Source organism: Myxine glutinosa, chromosome 3 (assembly GCF_964187855.1).
Source record: "Myxine glutinosa chromosome 3, kmMyxGlut1.1, whole genome shotgun sequence".
In the NCBI taxonomy this organism is placed as follows: Eukaryota; Metazoa; Chordata; class Myxini; order Myxiniformes; family Myxinidae; genus Myxine; species Myxine glutinosa.
In genome coordinates this window covers 82,323,377-82,343,227 of record NC_136263.1, presented here as the reverse complement: position 1 = coordinate 82,343,227, position 19,851 = coordinate 82,323,377, and the positions used below count along the sequence as shown (strand labels likewise).

Genomic DNA, 19,851 nt, shown 5'->3' with positions numbered 1-19,851 from the left:
CTCTCCATCATTGACTAAGCATGGTACGAATTATATCGCTCTGATCGGGCTCCAATACCAAGGTAACAGCACGGACCACGTGGTACGGAATCCCCTTGGGTGTACTCAAATTACGCGTGGTTCGTGCGAGACTTGATCCCCGCTTCTGCGGTGGCGTGGGTATTTAGGTACGTGTGAACATTGTCCCGAAACCCTGTCCCGTGTCTGACCGGAAGTGGCGACTCAGTCTTGCGGTTGCGAAGACCCCAGGAGAACAAGGGAATGGGGTCGTGCAAAACCGTAGCAATATCTTTAACCAGATTTCATTTTGCTCTCTCTCTCTCTTTTGGAGAATCCCTTGGCCACCCTTCTAAAGAGCTTTTTCCATTCACTTTGGACTGATTCACCCATTGTCGATCACAGTTTGCATGGAATCCTTCTTCACCTTGGCCTTCATTGTTCTTGATTCGTCTGGAATATTTGCTGATGACCACCATCATGCACAACCGCTACAGCTTCACACAACATGGGGCCTGCCAGTCAGTTTGTGAAAGACGTTGTCCCAGCCTACCCTACAATAATGTGGAATTAATTTGGGCCATTAAATGTGTTGTAGCAGATGATATGTTTGCCAAAAGTGCATACCAGTATATACATATACATGCACTCTTCCATTATGAAATAAGTTTTGGATCATGCGTGCTTGTAGAGTTAACACATTTGTTGCAGTGATAATCATGCACTTGTAGTTGAAAGTCCATCATTGCAATCGCGAATCTCTGTCGATGTACCTTGTTCCCATTTCCAGATACCAGAGGAAGCTTATTTACCAGGTGATGAACTCAAGGTCAGGAATATCGATCTGTCTCCCCCAATTCCTTCCAGACACATGTGCACACACACACAATGTCAAGTCCCTCTTTGCTTCAACTGTGCATAATGCAGGTTTATATTGATAAACAGTGATTTATACATGTGATCAGCTATTGTTATTCCACAGGTATCCCACAGGTCTGCATTTTGAAACACAGCTAAATAATAAGGTGCGTCTTATTAGCTGCAATGCTTGCTCATCTATTTATCTGTCACTTATAAACGGGTGATGTGAATGGACGCCTTAGGCTTTTTAAAATTGTGGCTCAGCTGCTTGCGAATAATTGTCCCTTTAGAGGATGATAAAATGCATGCAGTTTCTGCTCCCTTTGTCATGCCAAGTGTTATTGCCTCATCCTTTCTTGGTGCAGTCACGACTAATGGTGACTGTTATTTAGCTGTGAGAGTGTATGGGTGTTGTTATTCCCATTGCCTGGATGTTCCTTTTGATTCGCAGAAGGAACGTTACATTGTTGTGACGAAAGCATCTGAGGAGGAAAAGAGAAGAAAGGAGGCGGATAAGTTTGTCAAAGAACAGGTCTGTTTATTATGAGGTTTTTATCTGTTTTGTTAATTTTAGGGCAGGGTATAAGGTTTACAGTGACTACATATTGTAGAAAATGTAAAACTTTATGTAATACATCGTATTAAAGAAAATGTTAAAAGATTGTAGAAAATGTAATGTGAACGGATAATTTTGTTCAGTTACTATCTCACTTGCACAAGTTATACAAGAAATTAGTTATACACAGGAAGTGTATCATTAAGTTCCTAGTGACAGAGAATATCACACCAGGTAACGGTAACAGTCTCTTTTCAGATTATGTGTGTGTGTGTGTGTGTGTGTGTGTGTGTGTGTGTGTGTGTGTGTGTGTAACACACAGTCGGACCCCCGCTATTTGCGGTTCCACCATTTGCAGTTGATAAAATGTGACCCGTTTCTCTATTCACAGAAAAATGTCCCGCGAATTTGTGTTTTTTTTTTTTTTGGTATTTGCGGCTGTGTTCCGTGAAATTGCGGTTTTGTTTTCCTATTCGCGACCATGTTCCGCGAATTCGCGGTTTTTCAGGGGGCGAAAAAAAAAAAATTTCACGAGCCGTTGGCTTGACCCATTTATAAAACCCATCTTTCACCAGCAAAAAAAAAACATCTTCTACAAGCTGGACATATGCAAAAAAAACATCTACTACGAGCTGCGATCATGATGGTGTTGTGTTTTTTTGGGTTTTTTTTCTCACAGTGTGGTGTGGTTTAGCTGGTTAAGCACTTTTAATAAACTAAGTCCATTCCTTCAATTAATTGTAAATGGTACCTGGTGTTGTCGTTTTAAAAAATTTGTAAGCATTAAAAAAAAAAGAAACTGCAATCGTGTGCATTTGCGGTCGAAAATTTTTTAACTTTAAAAATTTTCCTCTGAATCGGGAACCGCCGGAAAACTACAACGTATCCCCCTTTTCCCCATTGAAACAATACTGCAGCATAGTGGGGCGGATATGTGTAAAAAGCCACCAGGATTGTGGGTTTGGTGGTAAAAGCACCAAAATTGGCATATATGTTGCCAAGATGGTACTAATTAACTTGAGATATGGTACCAAGCTGGATTTTTTCCGAGCCCGTAAAGTGCGAAAATTCAAAATGGCCACCGCCGGAATTGAAAATATCTATTAATTGCTGTATCTTTGTGAATAGTTAACATATAAACTTAAATAAGGTATCCTTTTGTATGTTTTCAGACATGCAGAATCCAATGGAACCATCATTTGGTTGAAAAAATGCATATATATCAACATAGTGGTCAACTCTATGTTGACCGTCTTATTATGTTGTAATACGTTGTAGTCTTTCCCTCGCGGTCCCCATGTGCTGTCTTTCCCTCGTGGTCCCCGTATGCTGTCTTTCCCTCGTGGTCCCCCTGTACTGTTTCTCCCTCGTGGTCCCCGTGTGCTGTCTTTCCCTCGCGGTCCCCGTGTGCTGTCTTTCCCTCGTGGTCCCCCTGTACTGTCTTTCCCTCGCGGTCCCCGTGTGCTGTCTTTCCCTCGTGGTCCCCGTGTGCTGTCTTTCCCTCGCGGTCCCCGTGTGCTGTCTTTCCCTCGTGGTCCCCCTGTACTGTCTTTCCCTCGTGGTCCCCGTGTGCTGTCTTTCCCTCGCGGTCCCCCTATGCTGTCTTTCCCTCGTGGTCCCCCTATGCTGTCTTTCCCTCGTGGTCCCCGTGTGCTGTCTTTCCCTCGTGGTCCCCGTGTGCTGTCTTTCCCTCGTGGTCCCCCTGTGCTGTCTTTCCCTCGCGGTCCCCCTGTGCTGTCTTTCCCTCGCGGTCCCCCTGTGCTGTCTTTCCCTCGTGGTCCCCCTGTACTGTCTTTCCCTCGCGGTCCCCGTGTGCTGTCTTTCCCTCGCGGTCCCCCTGTGCTGTCTTTCCCTCGTGGTCCCCCTGTACTGTCTTTCCCTCACGGTCCCCCTGTGCTGTCTTTCCCTCGTGGTTGTCAGCTCTTTCACGAGCCTCGATTCAGTATACAAAAAAAACAAAAAAAATACAAAAAAAAACTCTATGCTAAAATTCAAAATAGCCGCCATTCGAATTGTTGATATCTACCACCCAAATCATATAATACCAAGTAATTTTGTCATAAAACATAGATCAAGTTTATTTATTAATATATTTCAGGCATAATGGCACCATCAATTAAAACAATACAAATGCATAGTGAACCACCTTCAGTTGTTGTTAAATGTTATGATTACGAGCGTCCCAATTCCCAAAAGCGACCGGTTATCTTATGAGAAAAGTAGACTGAGCAGCTAGCTATACTTGTGCAAAACAAAATCATATTTTGAACAAAGTGAAACATTTTATACATCTCCAATTATAATGTGTAGAATAACCTTTATACATTGCATACTATCAGTAGGCCCTATACATTTATACACCCATGACACCAGTACACATTGCATACTAACAATTATACCGTACATTGGCGTGACATGCATTCACAGAGCAGTGGGTTTGGCAAAAATCATTATACTATTTTCATAAGTCGGAATATTTCAGCACTTCATTTATGCGTCTAGATTATGACACACTAGTATGGGGCATGGTGTGTAGAAGTGCATAATCGGTTCCTACATTGCGAACATTATGTGATATACGAGTAGCCTCTCTCCAGTGTGAATGTTCATGACGATGTACATGTCATAATGTAACAACTTTTAGTTGCCCTCATTGTGATCACAATTGCCACTGCAACGGCAGAGTGATGTACACTTAAGAGCAGCCCTGACACATTTGCATAGTCCCCTACAACCTTTCTGACATCCACATCGCAGCAACTCTGAACAAGACGCCACAGCTTCTGGTAGTGTTGTCCACACCGGTTGCCAGCCCTGCATGGCACTCTTTTGCCAACCGCATGCCTCTGGAGATGGAACTACTGGGGAACGCACAAGGGCCTGTCCCCATACATGTCCACCCTGGTATATCGCCCGTTTTGTATGCTGTAACAGTGCTGCTCCTGTGGGCGGTATAGATTTGATGGGCCTAGCTTTGGTAGTGAAGATGTGCTTCCTGGCTGAGTCGACAGTAGTTTCTGTGCATGTGCGGTCATACAGTAGAACAACATACGTCTCCAGAACAGACATGCAGTCGTCAATGAACTTTGATGGATCCATCGACAAAGTAGAGAATACCGGCGTCACTTCGTCGAAAGACTTCCAAATGGCAAATGCGGTCTTTTTCCCCCTGCCAGCAAACGATGATACTGTATCACAGCCTGTGAAGGCATGAAACATAGGAAGTGCACGTGCCTTTCTACTTCCAAGCTGTGAGGTGATATCGTGAGTAGGAATGTACCTGAAATGCTTTCCAGTGCCAAAAGTGACCCACATTTATGTGTGTTCAAGCAGTGCCACAGTTGAGACGGCCAGGACGAGCACGTCGGTGTCCACAGTTCGTAGCACGATTCTGTGATACCCTCTGTTTACGGCATTGACTGCATGAAGTAGCATTCGCGTGTCCGCCTCTTCGTGGGTACATGGTGCTAGGGATGTAGTGTCCTGGTGAACTCTTGTGCAGAGCACATTCTCACCGCATGTGGTGTAGACGTCCTTCTCTGACGTCAGATTTTCTACAACCTAAGATGGCCAATAAAACAAGCCTGATTAAACTGTATGTCATTATGGATATTGCATATAAAGTGATGTAGGAATTACACTCGGTCGTTATCATCCACATATTTTGAAGTGTATACTCGATGATACGTGTATATGGTTTGCGAAAAACAATCATGCAATACTGGATGGAGTCTTACCTGGTGTGCCAAGAAGTCGAATAGCTCTGTCTTGTTGTCTGCCAATCTCAAGAACTCATGCCAATTTCCGGGAATCTTGTTGCATGGCGCAACATGCCGCCGAACACCTTTTCCACGGTTCTCTCTCGCAGTGGATTTCAAACTGTCTTCCAGGTACACATCCCAAATGATGTCGAGTCTGTTCACGTTTTGCAGCTGCGCTTTGACGTAAGGGAGAAACACCTGTGTGGCATATTCTTGGAATGTTTTGATGCCGATGGGCTTCAGCATGTTGATGATTGCAGCAGTGCAGCACCATCCAATATGACGACATCAACTGATGGGGCATCTCCACATGATGTGCAGTAGTTCTCGAGACATACGAAACTGATCATCATCAAAACTGAGCATGACATCCCGGCCTTGTTTGTATGCATGAAGCCCTGGCATGTTTGCGAGTATTCGATTTTTCAAATCAGTGGAGTGTATACGTCCACTTATTGCAACTCCCAGTTCTGCCAGTCGGTCAGTGTATAACTGTAGAAGATCCACCAGTTTGAAAACAGGTGCAATAGCCTTGTCGCTCAATTTCGTCTCTTCTATGTATCCCATAAGTTCCACCAATGCTATACCATGAGACACTCGGTCAACGTTCTCTTTTTCTCCCTGCTCTGTCTTCCTGTTGCTGGCATTGTACAATTTGACAAGACAATTGGCATGGTACTTCGCTTCCTGGGCCACAAGGTCACGAGAACTGATTTGTGCAATTAACTTTTGATCCTGCAGTTTCAATGCACATTGCCTAACCCTCTGTGTGAGTCGTGGTGTCATTGCTTCATGCAGAGGTATCGCCTCTGTTCCAGCTTCATCACAGAAGAAACACTTGAAATCTTCTAGAGGATCTGTACGTTCAGCCTGCTGTAACATGTAAGGTCCTCCTAGGGTATCGTCAGATGTACATGTAGTAGGTTGTGGAGCTAGCTGAACTCTGCCGAGGCGACTGGCACAGCACTTCAATCGGCATGATTTGTGCCATTGGGCATGATTACGTTCCAGTGTGCTTCCAATACCATCCCCTTCATCAAGCCTACGTATGTCAATTGGTAATGGTTGGTTGCCCACTTCAAGAAATTTGCTCAAGTTTTCACCCAGAGTATCATATCCAACACCAACGTCTGTGCGTTTTGATTTCGCTGGACATTGCAGTGGTTTATCCGAGTGTTCTTGGCATAAGGCACACATACTCCAGTCTATCGGTTGACATGTGTCTACAGTTGATCTCAGTGTCTCGCCGTGAACAAGTTTGCATTTTTTCCGTGTCGGCATAATTCCCGTTCACTCACCTACGAAGAGAAGAAATACAAATTATTACAACAAGAAACAATAATTCCTTTTTCTTTCCCTTAATTATTGCATGATCCTGCAGTTCGTCACAATGGATAGTATGAAGATGATGATCCAACGAGGTGATGATATACATTCCTCCTGTAGGAGAGTGAGAAAGATTCATGCGAGTGCGAAAGTACTCGTCCCATGATATATATGCATTTTTTCAACCAAATGATGGTTCCATTGGATTCAGCATGTCTGAAAACATACAAAAGGATACTTTATTTAAGTTTATATGTTAACTATTCACAAAGATACGGCAATTAATAGACATTTTCAATTGCGGCGGTGGCCATTTTGAATTTTCGCACTTTATGGGCTTCTCGGAAAAAATCCAGCTTGGTACCATATCTCAAGTTAATTAGTACCATCTTGGCATCATATATGCCAATTTTGGTGCTTTTACCACCAAACACACAATCATTTCACATATCTGCCCCACTAGCATACATTCACGGGATTTTAATCGGCCTTCGTGGATTATCGTCGACATTCATGGGATTTGCCTCGCCATTTTCGGGATTATAGCCGACATTCACGGGTTTTGTCTCACCATTTCTGGGACTTTCATCGATCTTTGGATTATCGTCGACATTCGTGGATTTTTCCTCGACATTCTCGGTTTGTTCCTCTCTATTCGCGGATTTTCACGACTCGGGAACCTATCTCCTCTTTTCCCATTGAAACAATGCCCTGCTATTCGCGGTTTCACAATTCGCAGCATTTTCCAGGAATGTATCCCCAGCCAATAGAGATGTCCGTGTGTGTGTGTTTAGAGATAGAGAAGATTTATTGAGGAAGAATGTGACATGATTTTAACCTGGATCCATCACTTCACACCAGAGTCAGAGTGAGCCAGCATAAAGTGGAGATTTTTTTTTGTCCCCATCACCAAAAACATTATTGGTTTTTAACCATCGCCCACAAAGCTTATAGCATTGTGTGTTGGGACATGATTGCGTTACTTTGTGAGAAATTTGTTGAATTTTGGTAAAGTATCACTGCGTAGGACTGCAGCGACCTGGTACAAAAATGATGCAGATGACGGCTAGATATGCTGTTATTATGGAGATAAAATAGATAATTCTCGCCCTCTAACCATGCGGCCTCCTGTGTTTTAGTTCTTCCACTGAGCTCGGCACTGTATACAAAAAAAGAAAGGTGGAAATGGGTTGAGAAGTTCTGAATTTATCCCCCTTACAGTTCAGAATTGTGACTTTGTGATTTTCATTTTCTTTTGGACCTCTCAAGCAGGCTTTAGAAGTCTATACTCAACAATAGATCACTTTCATGCAATAGAGCAGCTTCTGGAAAAAATAATAATAATAAAGCTTCCTTTGTATCTCACATTCATTGATTGTGAAAATACCTTTGACACTGCCTTGTGGAAAGAAATGTAGTCATACAAGCTCAAAATCACCTTAATGTCATTTCCAGATGCATCATTATATTTAGCAAGGGAGATAAAAATGGAACAATTTTTGAGGTCGTGTGTCACTATCGAACATCTCATTCAATCTCAATATTGCCACTATTTTAGTGCAGTTTCAAGGTTACTACCTTACAACTGCACTGAAATTGTGGCAAAATTGAGATTGAATGAGACGTTTGATAGTGACACACGATCTCCAAAGTTGGTCTCTGTATGCTTAGAAGGAGTGCTCCAACTGCTAAATTGGGAAAACAGAGGAATAAACTGTGGTGGTGAAAGGCTAAACCACCACAGATGGCAATATTAGTCACAGATGACGTTGGTTTCATTTCAAACAATGTTGATGTACAGAAAATGATGATTAATGAGCTGAATTCAGAGATTCAAAAGATTAGACAAAATGAACATGAAAAAGGCAAAGTTCAACTGCAATGTAAAAAGGAAGAAGATGAAGAACCACCTTTAGAGGCCATTTTTCCCCCCAGAGCGGGGGTTGGCCTTTTTTTCGGGCACCGTTGACCCCTTTTTGTCCCCCATCGTACCGCGGAGCGAAAGGGGGACTATGGTTTTCCCCTCCGTCCGGCCGTGTGTGCGTGCGTGCGTGCGTGTGTAAGCGAAGGACCGAATTTTAATTTGGTGTGTGGGTGCAACCCACGTCAAAATCCAAGATGGCCACCGCCATGTATGTCTGAACCTTGTGAGCGCAATATCTTGAAAAATAAGCGAATTACCAACTTCTAATCTGGTGTGTGGGTGTATCTACGCATAAGGAAGAACGCTATTGAAAATTGGGTCGCCACGTCAAAATCCAAGATGGCCGCCGCCATGTATGTCTGAACGTTGTGAGCGGAATATCTTGAAAAATAAGCGAAGTACCAACGTCTAATCAGGTGTTTGGGTGTATCTACGCATAAGGAAGAACGCTATTGAAAATTGAGTCGCCACGTCAAAATCCAAGATGGCCGCCGCCATGTATGTCTGAACGTTGTGAGCGGAATATCTTGAAAAATAAACGAACTACTAACTTCTAATCTGGTGTGTGGGTGTATCTACGCATAAGGAAGAACGCTATTGAAAATTGGGTCACCACGGCAAAATACAAGATCGCCGCCTTGCGTCTTCCACTTTGTCAACTCACATCACTTCACCGACGGGGGACCTAGGCGTAACGCTTGTTGCAGCAATGTTTTATGGCCGGATGCCCTTCCTGCCGCCAACCCTGTTAGTCGCCTCTTGCGACACACAGGGAATTACCAGTGAACTGGTCTTCAATTTGCCCACCTCGGAAGGATGACAGGCTGAGTCAACCCCCCTGGCGTTAATTCAGCGATCGACCAGGATTTTAACCCAGGATCCTAGGATCCCAAGTCGGCACCCTAACCGCTAAGCCAACACCAAGCTAGATGTAAAAAGGAAGCGATTCAAATAAAACATTGCAAAATTGAAGAAATCAGCAATTGCATTTGTTTTATACAGAGTCAAGGCTCATGGAAGAGCTAGAACACTGAATGGATGAGGACGCTACTGACCAAAAGGAACATTAGAGCAAGGGTGAAATGCCAACAGCAGGATTGAAGGACTAGATGGAAGGAGACTTGGACAAATAATGGGTGTGGGTAGGAATGAGGCATAAGAGTGTGGGTGGGGGAACACATGGGGTGGACAAGATGGATACATAAGCAAACTCAGGAAGGAAAAAAACTGGAAGTTTGAAAGGGAGGTGGGCTTGTGTTTGGAAGGGAGATAATGGGGGTAGAAAAGATCATGATATTGGATGGGGGATGATCTGAGATAGTGAACAACTGTCTTGAAGACATGGATGGAAGAATGAGATTGAAGAGAATGTGGAAGTTATCTCCACAGGTTGGAAAAAGAGGAACATATAATGAGTGAAAATGAGCATTGATTCTCGATTTTGGGAGTTTCACCAGAAGGAGATGGTGGTGGACCTAGTGCAGCCTGCAAGAAGAGTAGGATAACTGAAGACGAGATGGGATGGATCTGTGCATGAGAGAGAGGAGGTTTCTGTTTAATAATTCCCAGGCTGAATTGATATCGGGCAGCAGATATGGGAGGCCAGTCCTGAAGAGAGAGATGGCTGCTTTTACAGTCCTTGCCATTCTGTCTGAGTGAACTTCCAGACTTGCCGGTGCTGGGGCAGCTCGCTGAGCATAACCAGAGATGTTGACTCTCCTAAACATATCATATGGTCAGATGAACCAATTGGATGAGAGGAAGAGCAGGAGACATTTGCGAGGAAGTTAGTCATCACCAAGTCCAAGAGGGAGTATTTGCCGTTTGGAAAGTTCACAGATTGAGTCAGTTCCATGGAGTCACAGAAGTCCTTTGCTGAAGTGTAATGGCTGGTGAGAGAGGTATTAATATCCAGGCAACTGGCATTGTGGCAATTGAAATTGCTACATATGAGGACGAGAGTGTTGGATGAGTGGTTAAAAGATGACTCGTGTTGTCTGAGAGTGTTAAAGATGGAGTCGTCACTGTTTGGAGGGCAGTACAACACACAGACGAACAGAGAACACACAGAGGGGAAGTCACAGCCAGAGGTACTCTTGAGGGTTGGGAGGTGTCTGTATGATCGGTACAATGACAGTGATAAATTGAGTTACTGATAGAAAATGCAACTTGGCTGCTGGGGCAGGGTACAGGGTTAAGATCCAAAAACTGAAATGGAACTTGGCTAGACATGCTGCAAGAATAACGGACAACTGGCAGACAGAAATAATTACAAATTGGCAACCTCGAGAAGGCTTTATTGCAATAAGTAGAAGTGGGACATCGACCTCCTTCTGGTGAAACTACCGAAATCTAGGATCACTGCTCACCTCACTCATTTGTTCCTCTTTTTTTCCTTCCTGTGGAACCAACTTCCACATCCTCTTCAATCTCTCTCTTCCCCACTGGTCTTCAAGACAGCTGTTCACCACCATCCCAGATCGTCCCCAATCCAAGACGATGATCTTTTCTACTCTTGTTAACCCCATTCTTCTCCCCCCAACCTCTACCCAATCCCGCCTCCTTTCAAATTTCCAGTTTTCCCTCCTGAGAGTTTCCTTCTGTATCCATCTTGTCCCATCCTCTCCTGACCCCCATTGCTCCCCACACTCAGTTTGTCCTCCTCCCTCTGTCTTGGCTTTCGGCTCTGCTGTTGGTGTTTCTCTTTTTATCTTTTCTCTTTTCTCTTTCTTTCCCTAATGGTCATTTTTACCTCTGAGCTTTGCTGAATCTGCTGAGACCCCTCCCCCTTCTAACCTGTAATTTATCTCGTATTGTGGTGCATCCATAACTTATTTTGTTCCAGCTTCACCTTTGCCCCACTATGTATTGTGTACCTGTTGACCCATTGTCCCTGCTGTTCCACTCTTAATTCAAATTGGAACATTTATACTATGTTGTCAATCAATTTTCTATCTTCGGCTTATTTGTGGTATTTAGTATTGCCGTGCAGATGTGCTATTGCAATTTATGTTTCCTTTTGTAGTTTATTTTTACACGCTAATGCAATTATGATATAATTCTAATAGTAGGTTTGCATATGCCACAATTTGATTGATTAGTCTGAAAATGTGATGGATAGCAATTCAGAGTTAAATGGATGAATTTGTTCAATGCACCTTCATACCCACACACACTCACCTTCCTCAAGGTGATGGAGCTGGCTCTAGATCGGCAGCATTATTCTTCTTTATTGACAGGATGATCTTGAAGATGCTGTCGGATTCTCGAAAATCGTACGAGCAATTTCTGCATCGGTACGTGATGGGAATACGTTGTTTGACGTGGGTGATCTAAATGATGTTCCTTCTTCTTCTTTTTCTGTTCCGTGGTATTCTGTTTTGTTTTACTTTCTCATTGCAATCCTGCTTGCTTCTAACAGTATTGCAACAAGACATCTGGATTCTGCAACATATCTGCATTTTAAAGGGCAAGTCACGGGTTGATGACGGCAGGAGTGATTAGACGAGCAGCATGTAGAAACAATCACGAAACATAACACTAATTTAGCAACAGCAAGGGATAATAGAGTGGAAGAAACGCAGAAACTCATCAGTAGAACCTGAGCCTCCAAAATGAGCTTTCTGTGGACCGTCTGTCTACCAACTGCCATTCCATTTTAGCTGTTTTTTGTTTTTTTAAGTGTCACTGTTATATGTTTCTGTCTTTCTGCATATTTTGGTCTGTTTTTTTTTGGGGGGGGGGGGATGGAGAGTGGGGGATTTACCCCTCCTCTTATTCAATGCTGCACTGCGTACATGTTTTTATGTATACATTAATATTTTAACAACCCCATTCATCCCACCTTGTGTTGCTTGGCTGAGAGGGAAGTTTGGCCCATATGTTTCACAAACTGGCTGGCCCTGCCTGATGTTCAACTGAAGGTGATTTAGGCTGGAATATTTTCAGCGTGCCGACGATAACTCATCGACTCTTCACGAGTGACCGCTACTTCTCCAACAGAGATGAGTTGGGAAGTTCTAAGTCATCCCCAACAGAGTGCAAACTTGTCACCGAGTGATTTTTCATCTCCTCGGTCCACTCAAACAACGTCTGGATGGAATTACGTTTATGAATTATGAAGATGTCGAAAAATCGCATACTGAATTTACTGCATACCCTATCCTTAAAATTCTTACGCAGAGTCCATCGAGGCATCAATGGGACAACTGCTGTATTTATGTGTAGCAGGGGAATACATTGAAAAATAGGTGCATTTCAACCTCACTGTGCTTCATTTTATTTATTTATTTATTATTGTAAGTACTGATCAACATTGGAACACCTTTGTATTATTAGTACTGTGAAATTATCCAGGGGAAAATTTGCATACCGTTACTTTTGGCTATTTCACAGATAATTTTAATTGCATTTCAGACACAAATGTTTTTATTTCTCTGTCATCGTCCTTCAATCTCAAATCAGTTACCATTTAATTTTATATGCTGGTTCAAACCAAACGTTTTCCTAATGCTTTGTCTCTAGCAAATATATTGTACTTGAAGCCACCTTGGGAGTGTTCTTGTAGATTTCATTATTTCATTCACAGTCCGTGCAGCCCTACCACCTCTTCCTTACAAAGCAGCTAGTGAAATTACCTCCACCTTCCCACTTTCTGCTTTTCTCTCATCAGCCTTTTAATGCCTCTCCCTCATTATATTCCAACTTATTTGTGGTAGTAAATGCCAACATACATTTTGGCACATCTCTTTATCATCACACTAAAATATGCTATTTGGTGGTCTGACTATTTGGTGAATGAAAAATGAATGAATGATCGTTTCAAGGCCATTTTTCCCTGCTAGAGCGGGGGTTAACCTTGCGGGCCCCATGACAATCATGGTTCCCTGTTTGAGGCAATGTTTTTATGGCCGGATGCCCTTCCTGACGCCAACCCTTGGTCACGCTCTTACGATGCGCAGGGATACGGTGTACCTATTCTAAACCGGGGTACACACCGTGGTCATTCATCCCAGCAAGCTGGTACTCAATTTGCCGACCTCGGAAGGATGACAGGCTGAGTCAACCCCCCTGGCGTTAATTCAGCGATCGACCTGGATTCGAACCCAGGATCCTAGGATCCCAAGCCGGCACCCTAACCGCTAAGCCAACACCAGGCTCAATGACTATTTGGTGGTGGTGTTTTTTTTGACCGCGATACATTCGGTCGTTACTTATCCTATCGCAACCGCATTGAGGTGTATATCCGTATAGTGAAAGCTTATGTCGTTTTTCCCAGGAGGCTTTTAATAACAAAAGTAATAACAACTCCATTGATAATAGCATAATTTTAATGTTATTACAAAACATACCCTGAAGATCCAAAGGACACAAAAGACCCAGAGAACCCAAAATACCCAGAGGACCTAAAAGATTCCAAAGACGTTAAAGACTCTGAAGACCCAAATACCCTTTAGGCCCCAAAGACTCTTTACACCTGGAATACTGTCATGTATGCAGGTATTACATGGCGACGAAGGTAAACATCTAGACCATGACATCTTTCGGCCATATCGATGAATTCGACCCTCATGAGGGGGATTTTGACACGTATTCTGAGCGGTTGTCTTTCTACTTCGAGGCGAACGGCATCGCGACCGAAGGCCGGATGAAGGCCGTCTTCCTGTCCGTTTGCGGAGGTGAGACGTTCACACTCGTTAAAAACCTGATTCGGCCTCGGACAATCCAGGAGCTCACGTATGCAGAGCTCAAGGCCGCTTTGAAGGAACATTGCAACCCATCTCCTTCAGTCATCCTGTGTCGGTTTAATTTTTACATGTGCAGACAGCAGCAAGGTCAGTCGATCGCAGACTTCATTGCACACCTCAAAAAACTGTCACATCTGTGTGAGTTTGGGGACACGATCGATGACATGCTTCGTGATTTGCTGGTGGTTGGCATGTCCGATGACCGCACTCGTAGACGCCTGCTTGCTGAGAGAAGACTGACGTTCCAAAATGCCAGAGACACCGCCATTTCCATGGAAAGTGCTGAACGCAACGCTACAAGCATCGGTGCCACTCGCTCATCTGGTACCAGCCCTGCTGTGAATCGGTTGGATCATGTTCAGCCACAACGTTGGAACAAGGCTCCTCGTCAGAAGCCAGTGCAGTCTCAAACCCACAACAACTGTTTTCGGTGCAACGGAAAGCACCCTCCGGAGACGTGTCGGTTCAAAGATGCCACCTGCCATTTCTGTTCGAAAACTGGCCATATTGCTCCAGCTTGCATCACTCGCAAATCGGGAAAAGGAAAAGCTGCTGACAAGATTCATCAGTTTATCGGTTCGGAGGAACCCGAGCTTGACCAGGTGAGCTCTGTTTCCGACAACTCAGAATCGTATGACCTGCTTCATATTGATTCTCACCATAGGCGGGACCCTCTTCTTGCCAATGTTGTCGTCAACAATCGACCATTGCAAATGGAGGTCGACACTGGTGCGGCCGTCTCGCTCATCAGCCATGCTGTTTTCACAAACCTGTGGAGTGATGCTGACCGACCCCATCTGAAACCTACTACCTATGGACTCTCCACCTATACAGGTGAGAAGATTGTTCCCTGCGGTACATGTGATGTCACGGTGGGCTACGATAACCGTGAGTTTCACCTACCCCTGATCGTCATTCCTGGAAAGGGCCCTTCCTTACTCGGCAGGAGCTGGTTGAGCATAATTCGACTGAAGTGGGAAAGCATTCATCAACTCCAGGCAGCCAACGTTTCTCCTACCGCAGCATACACACTCAAAAATGTGCTGGATACGTACCCGGATGTCTTCAAGGATGAGCTTGGAACCTTGAAAGGACATACGGCTAAACTCAGGGTTGACCGGGATGCCAATCCTATATTTTGCAGGGCTCGCCCAGTCCCTTTCGCCCTGCGTGAGCGGATTGACAAGGAACTGGATCATCTTGAAAATCTGGGGATCATCGAGCAAATCCAGTATGCCGAATGGGCGGCGCCCATCGTTCCGGTCATAAAATCGGACCAGTCCATCCGCATATGTGGAGATTATAAAATGACCGTGAACAGGTGTTCTTCATTGGATAAATATCCAATCCCGAGGATCGAAGACCTCTATGCTCGTCTCACGGGAGGCAAGACTTTTACGAAACTCGATCTCAAATCCGCCTATCTACAGCTCTGCTTGGACGAGAATTCGAAACAGTATCTTACCATCAACATGCATCGTGGGTTGTATAGGTACCACCGACTTAGTTTTGGAGTGAAATCTGCACCTGGAATTTATCAGCGTGTCATGGACAGTTTGTTTGCCGCCGAACGCAACGTCGTTTGTTACCAGGATGATATTCTGGTTACTGGTCGTACGGACGCGGAACATCTACAGAACCTGGAGAGAGTTCTGAAGAAGATTTCGGACTCCGGCCTACGTTTGCGTCGAGACAAGTGCAAGTTTATGGTGCCATCAGTCACGTACCTGGGTCATACGATTGATGCCGAGGGTCTACACCCGACAGATGAGAAAGTCCGAGCTATCAAGGATGCTCCTTCTCCACGAGATGTGACCGAATTGAAGTCATACCTCGGTTTGCTTCAGTTCTATGGTCGTTACATCCCGAATGTGACCGACGTTTTGGGCCCCCTTTATCGGCTTTTGAGGAAAGGAGTCTCCTGGAGCTGGGGGTCTACTGAACAATCAGCATTCCAGACCTCTAAGGATCTGCTCAAATCGTCCAATGTTCTCGTTCATTTTGATCCAGAGAAGGATCTTGTGCTGACATGCGATGCCTGTCGGTATGGAGTGGAGAGTGTATTATCGCACGTGATGCCTGATGGTACGGAAAGACCGGTTGCATTTGCATCCAGAACGTTGTCCCCGGCAGAGAAAAACTATTCCCAACTTGACAAGGAAGGATTGGGAATCGTTTTCGGCGTCGGCAAATTTCGCCAGTACCTTCTTGGACATCATTTCACGATTCGCACTGATCACAAGCCGCTGATCAGTCTGTTTGGTCCAACTAAGGCGACATCTGACACACTACCGCCCAGGATCATCCGCTGGTCCCTGTTTCTCGCTGCTTATGACTACACCATATGTTATAAGCCCGGTTCGTCTATCACAAATGCAGATGCCATGAGTCGGTTACCCCTTCCAGAATCCGTTGATGATTCGCCTACACCAGGATCCATTATCGCACTGATGGATCATCTGGAAGATTGTGCTGTCGATTCCGGCCAGATCCGCACTCATACTCGACGAGACCCCGTTCTGTCCAGAACTGTCCAGGCTGTACAGCTTGGATGGCATTTGCTACCTGAGGGTGACCCAGATTTTGCGGCTTTTAAAGCACGTAAAAACGAACTCAGCGTGGAAAATGGTTGCCTACTCTGGGGATGTCGTGTCGTGATCCCGAAAAATCTGCGTTCCAGGGTCATGGATGAAATCCATGACTGTCACCCCGGGATTGTGAAGATGAAGTCACTCGCCAGAAACTATGTGTGGTGGCCGAATCTTGATGCTGATATCGAACATCATGTTCGACATTGTTACCCCTGCCAGAGCACCCGGAATACACCTGCGAAAGAGCCACTGCATCCCTGGGAATGGCCCAGCGAACCGTGGCATCGCCTACATCTCGATTATGCCGGGCCTATTAACGGCAGCATGATTCTAATAATTACGGACGCGCACACAAAATGGATTGATGCCTATGTGACGCGTGGTACTACGTCAGCCATTGTCATCGAAAGACTCAGACGCTGTTTCGCCACTCATGGTCTGCCCAGGATGATCGTGAGTGATAACGGTTCGTGTTTTTCCAGTACCGAGTTTGCCAAGTTCACACGTCGGAACGGCATCAAACATAAGTTTGTCAGCCCACATCACCAGGCTTCAAATGGCTTGGCCGAACGATCTGTGGGAATCATCAAATCCGGATTGCAGAAACTTCAGGAGGGAACCCTGGAAACAAAGCTGTCTCGTCTCCTGTTCAAATACCGCATCACGCCACAATCAACAACCGGTGCAGCTCCGTCTGAGTTATTGATGAAACGACACTTGAGATCGACACTTGACAATCTCAAACCAGACATATCATCAAATGTTTATCAGAGCCAGCTTAATCAAAAGTTGGTGCACGATAAGACGTCCAACAGTCGATGTATCAACATTGGAGATCCAGTGTTTGCCCGAAATTTTGGTGCAGGTGCGACGTGGCTACCGGGAGACATCATCGAGAAGCCAGGTCCACTGTCCAGTGTGATTCGCCTGCAGGACGGCCGTGAAATTCGTCGACATCAGGACCACATAACCTACCGTCACTGTGAGTCGATGGAGCCTGTAGCATCGTCACAGTCAGGACAACAGTTCGACCCGCCACTGCCGGAGATCGTCGTGGCCGCTCCAGCCGGCTCGGATGCCCCGAAAACCTCTGCAAACGCTACACCCTTCGTGGAGACCAAAGGAATCACCTCGGACTCTGTATCCACTGGTACACCGCGACCCAAAGGAATCACCTCGGACTCTGTATCCACTGGTACACCGCGACGCTCAATGCGTGAGAGAAAAGCACCCGACCGGTTGAATCTTTGAAGATGTTTTTTTTTCACGTTGACACATGTTCTATTTTCACGTATTTTCATTATTCTCATAACCGTTTGCACACATATTTTCACATGGTTTGGAAATGTTGCTTTTGAAATGTCAATTCTGGAAATCTAGCACGTATTGCTCTTGGTAATTTTGGACTTAAAGGGGAGGATGTCATGTATGCAGTGCAAATGTTCACCATTGTATCCCTACACCGGGACCGGGTTGTATCCCTACGCCAGAGCTCGGATGGCGCTGCTGTGAATCGGGCCTTGATCGGCAGAGTGAATAAACGCGTACGACAATTGATCGCAGTTTGTCGAGATACTTTACAAATACCTTTAAGGCCACAAAGATCCTTAGGAACCCAAAAGCTTGTGAGACCTGTAAGACCCATTAGATCACAAGGTCCTTAAGACCCCAATGACTCTTAAGACTCCCAAGACCCTAAAGACCCCTTTTACCTTTAAGACCCTTTTGATACGCTAAACACCTTCAGATCCCTCCCTTCACCCTTGAGACTTTTTATACCCCTTAGGCCCCTAAACCCTTTAGACCTTTACGCCGCTTAAGTCCCTTTCGACCGCTTAGACCTCAACACAATTTAGACCCCTTACACCCTTCAGGCAGATTAGACAGCCTGGACCCTTGACCATTTAGAGCTTTAGGCAACTTGAAGCTTTTTAGATTACAAGTAAATAATAATATCACCAATATTGCAAATAAATTTGCTCAAAAGAAATGTTTGTATTACGATTGGTGTAAATCATGACTACACAGCAACTCACGTTCAGTCATTATCCTCACTTAAAATAACCCTGTGCCTCCGTTGCGACGTGTGGCGAGGTGAGCATAGCGAGCCGATCCAGGCTAGTTTATTAAATCTGTCAATCTAACGTGTGCGGACATGAATGAAAATCAAATTTATATTCCGCTGTTTGTTATGTTGGTATGAAATGTATGTGTGACATTACAAGAACACAATTGTTTTCCTCAAAACAAGTGCATATATAGAACTAGAAAGAGCAATCAGAGATTGCAGACACTCACCAGGACTTGATTTGTATGGTGTATTTTGTGTGGCAAATAAAGGAATGATGTACTAAATGTGAGGTCATTGATTGCAAATGAAAGGTCAAAGGTCTGACAAGTTGTAATGGTCTAAAGAGTCAGAAGTGCCGAAGAGTCTTAAAACGTTTTAAAAGGGTCAAAATACCAAAGGGTATTCATTGGTGCAAAGGTCTAAAAGGGTATAAAGGAGACTTAAGCATCTTAGCGGTTCTATAGGGCCGTAGTGTTCTCAAGGATCTAAAGAGTCTAAGGGTTCTAAATTGTGTAACGGGGTCTTTGGGTTATAAAAGGTCTTAGGTGTATTAAGGGTTTTTATGGGTCTTGGTAGTCTCAAGGGTCTTTGAGGTCTTGAGGATCATAAAGGGTGTTTGGGTTATGAAGGGAATGAAGGTTATACAGAGTCGTAGGGATTTTAGAGGATCTCAGGGGTCTTAGGGTTATAATGTGTCTAAAGAGTCTTTGGTTTCTGAAGAGTCTAAATGGTCTTGGGGTCTTGAAGGGTGTTAGCGGTCTTGAGGGATCTAAAGGTGTATACGGGTCTAATCTTACTATAATTCACCAAATGTCCGTCTGTCCGTCCGTTCGAAGTTACCGCAAAAACGGCTGAACCGATCGCAACAATATTTTGGGTGGGTAATCCTGGGACCCCCTGGAGTAAAATAGGCTATATTGTTTTCCAATTTTCCAGTTTTTCCAAACACGATGGAATAATATTTTCCGATATGAACAGTGATGTGGCTTTTATTGAAATTCTACAAATACTGTTTAG

General features: G+C 44.6%; 1 protein-coding gene across 1 annotated transcript in view; it reads left to right on the top strand.

Moving 5' to 3' along the window:
- LOC137423420 (poly(A)-specific ribonuclease PARN-like) overlaps window positions 1-19,851 on the top strand; it is a gene marked incomplete in the record, with an annotated part of 200,382 nt that overhangs the window by 94,815 nt on the left and 85,716 nt on the right. The window contains 4 exon segments of the mRNA XM_078774234.1: window positions 788-826; window positions 980-1,022; window positions 1,310-1,390; window positions 11,665-11,721. Of these exon segments, the coding sequence (XP_078630360.1) occupies window positions 788-826; window positions 980-1,022; window positions 1,310-1,390; window positions 11,665-11,721 (220 nt within the window).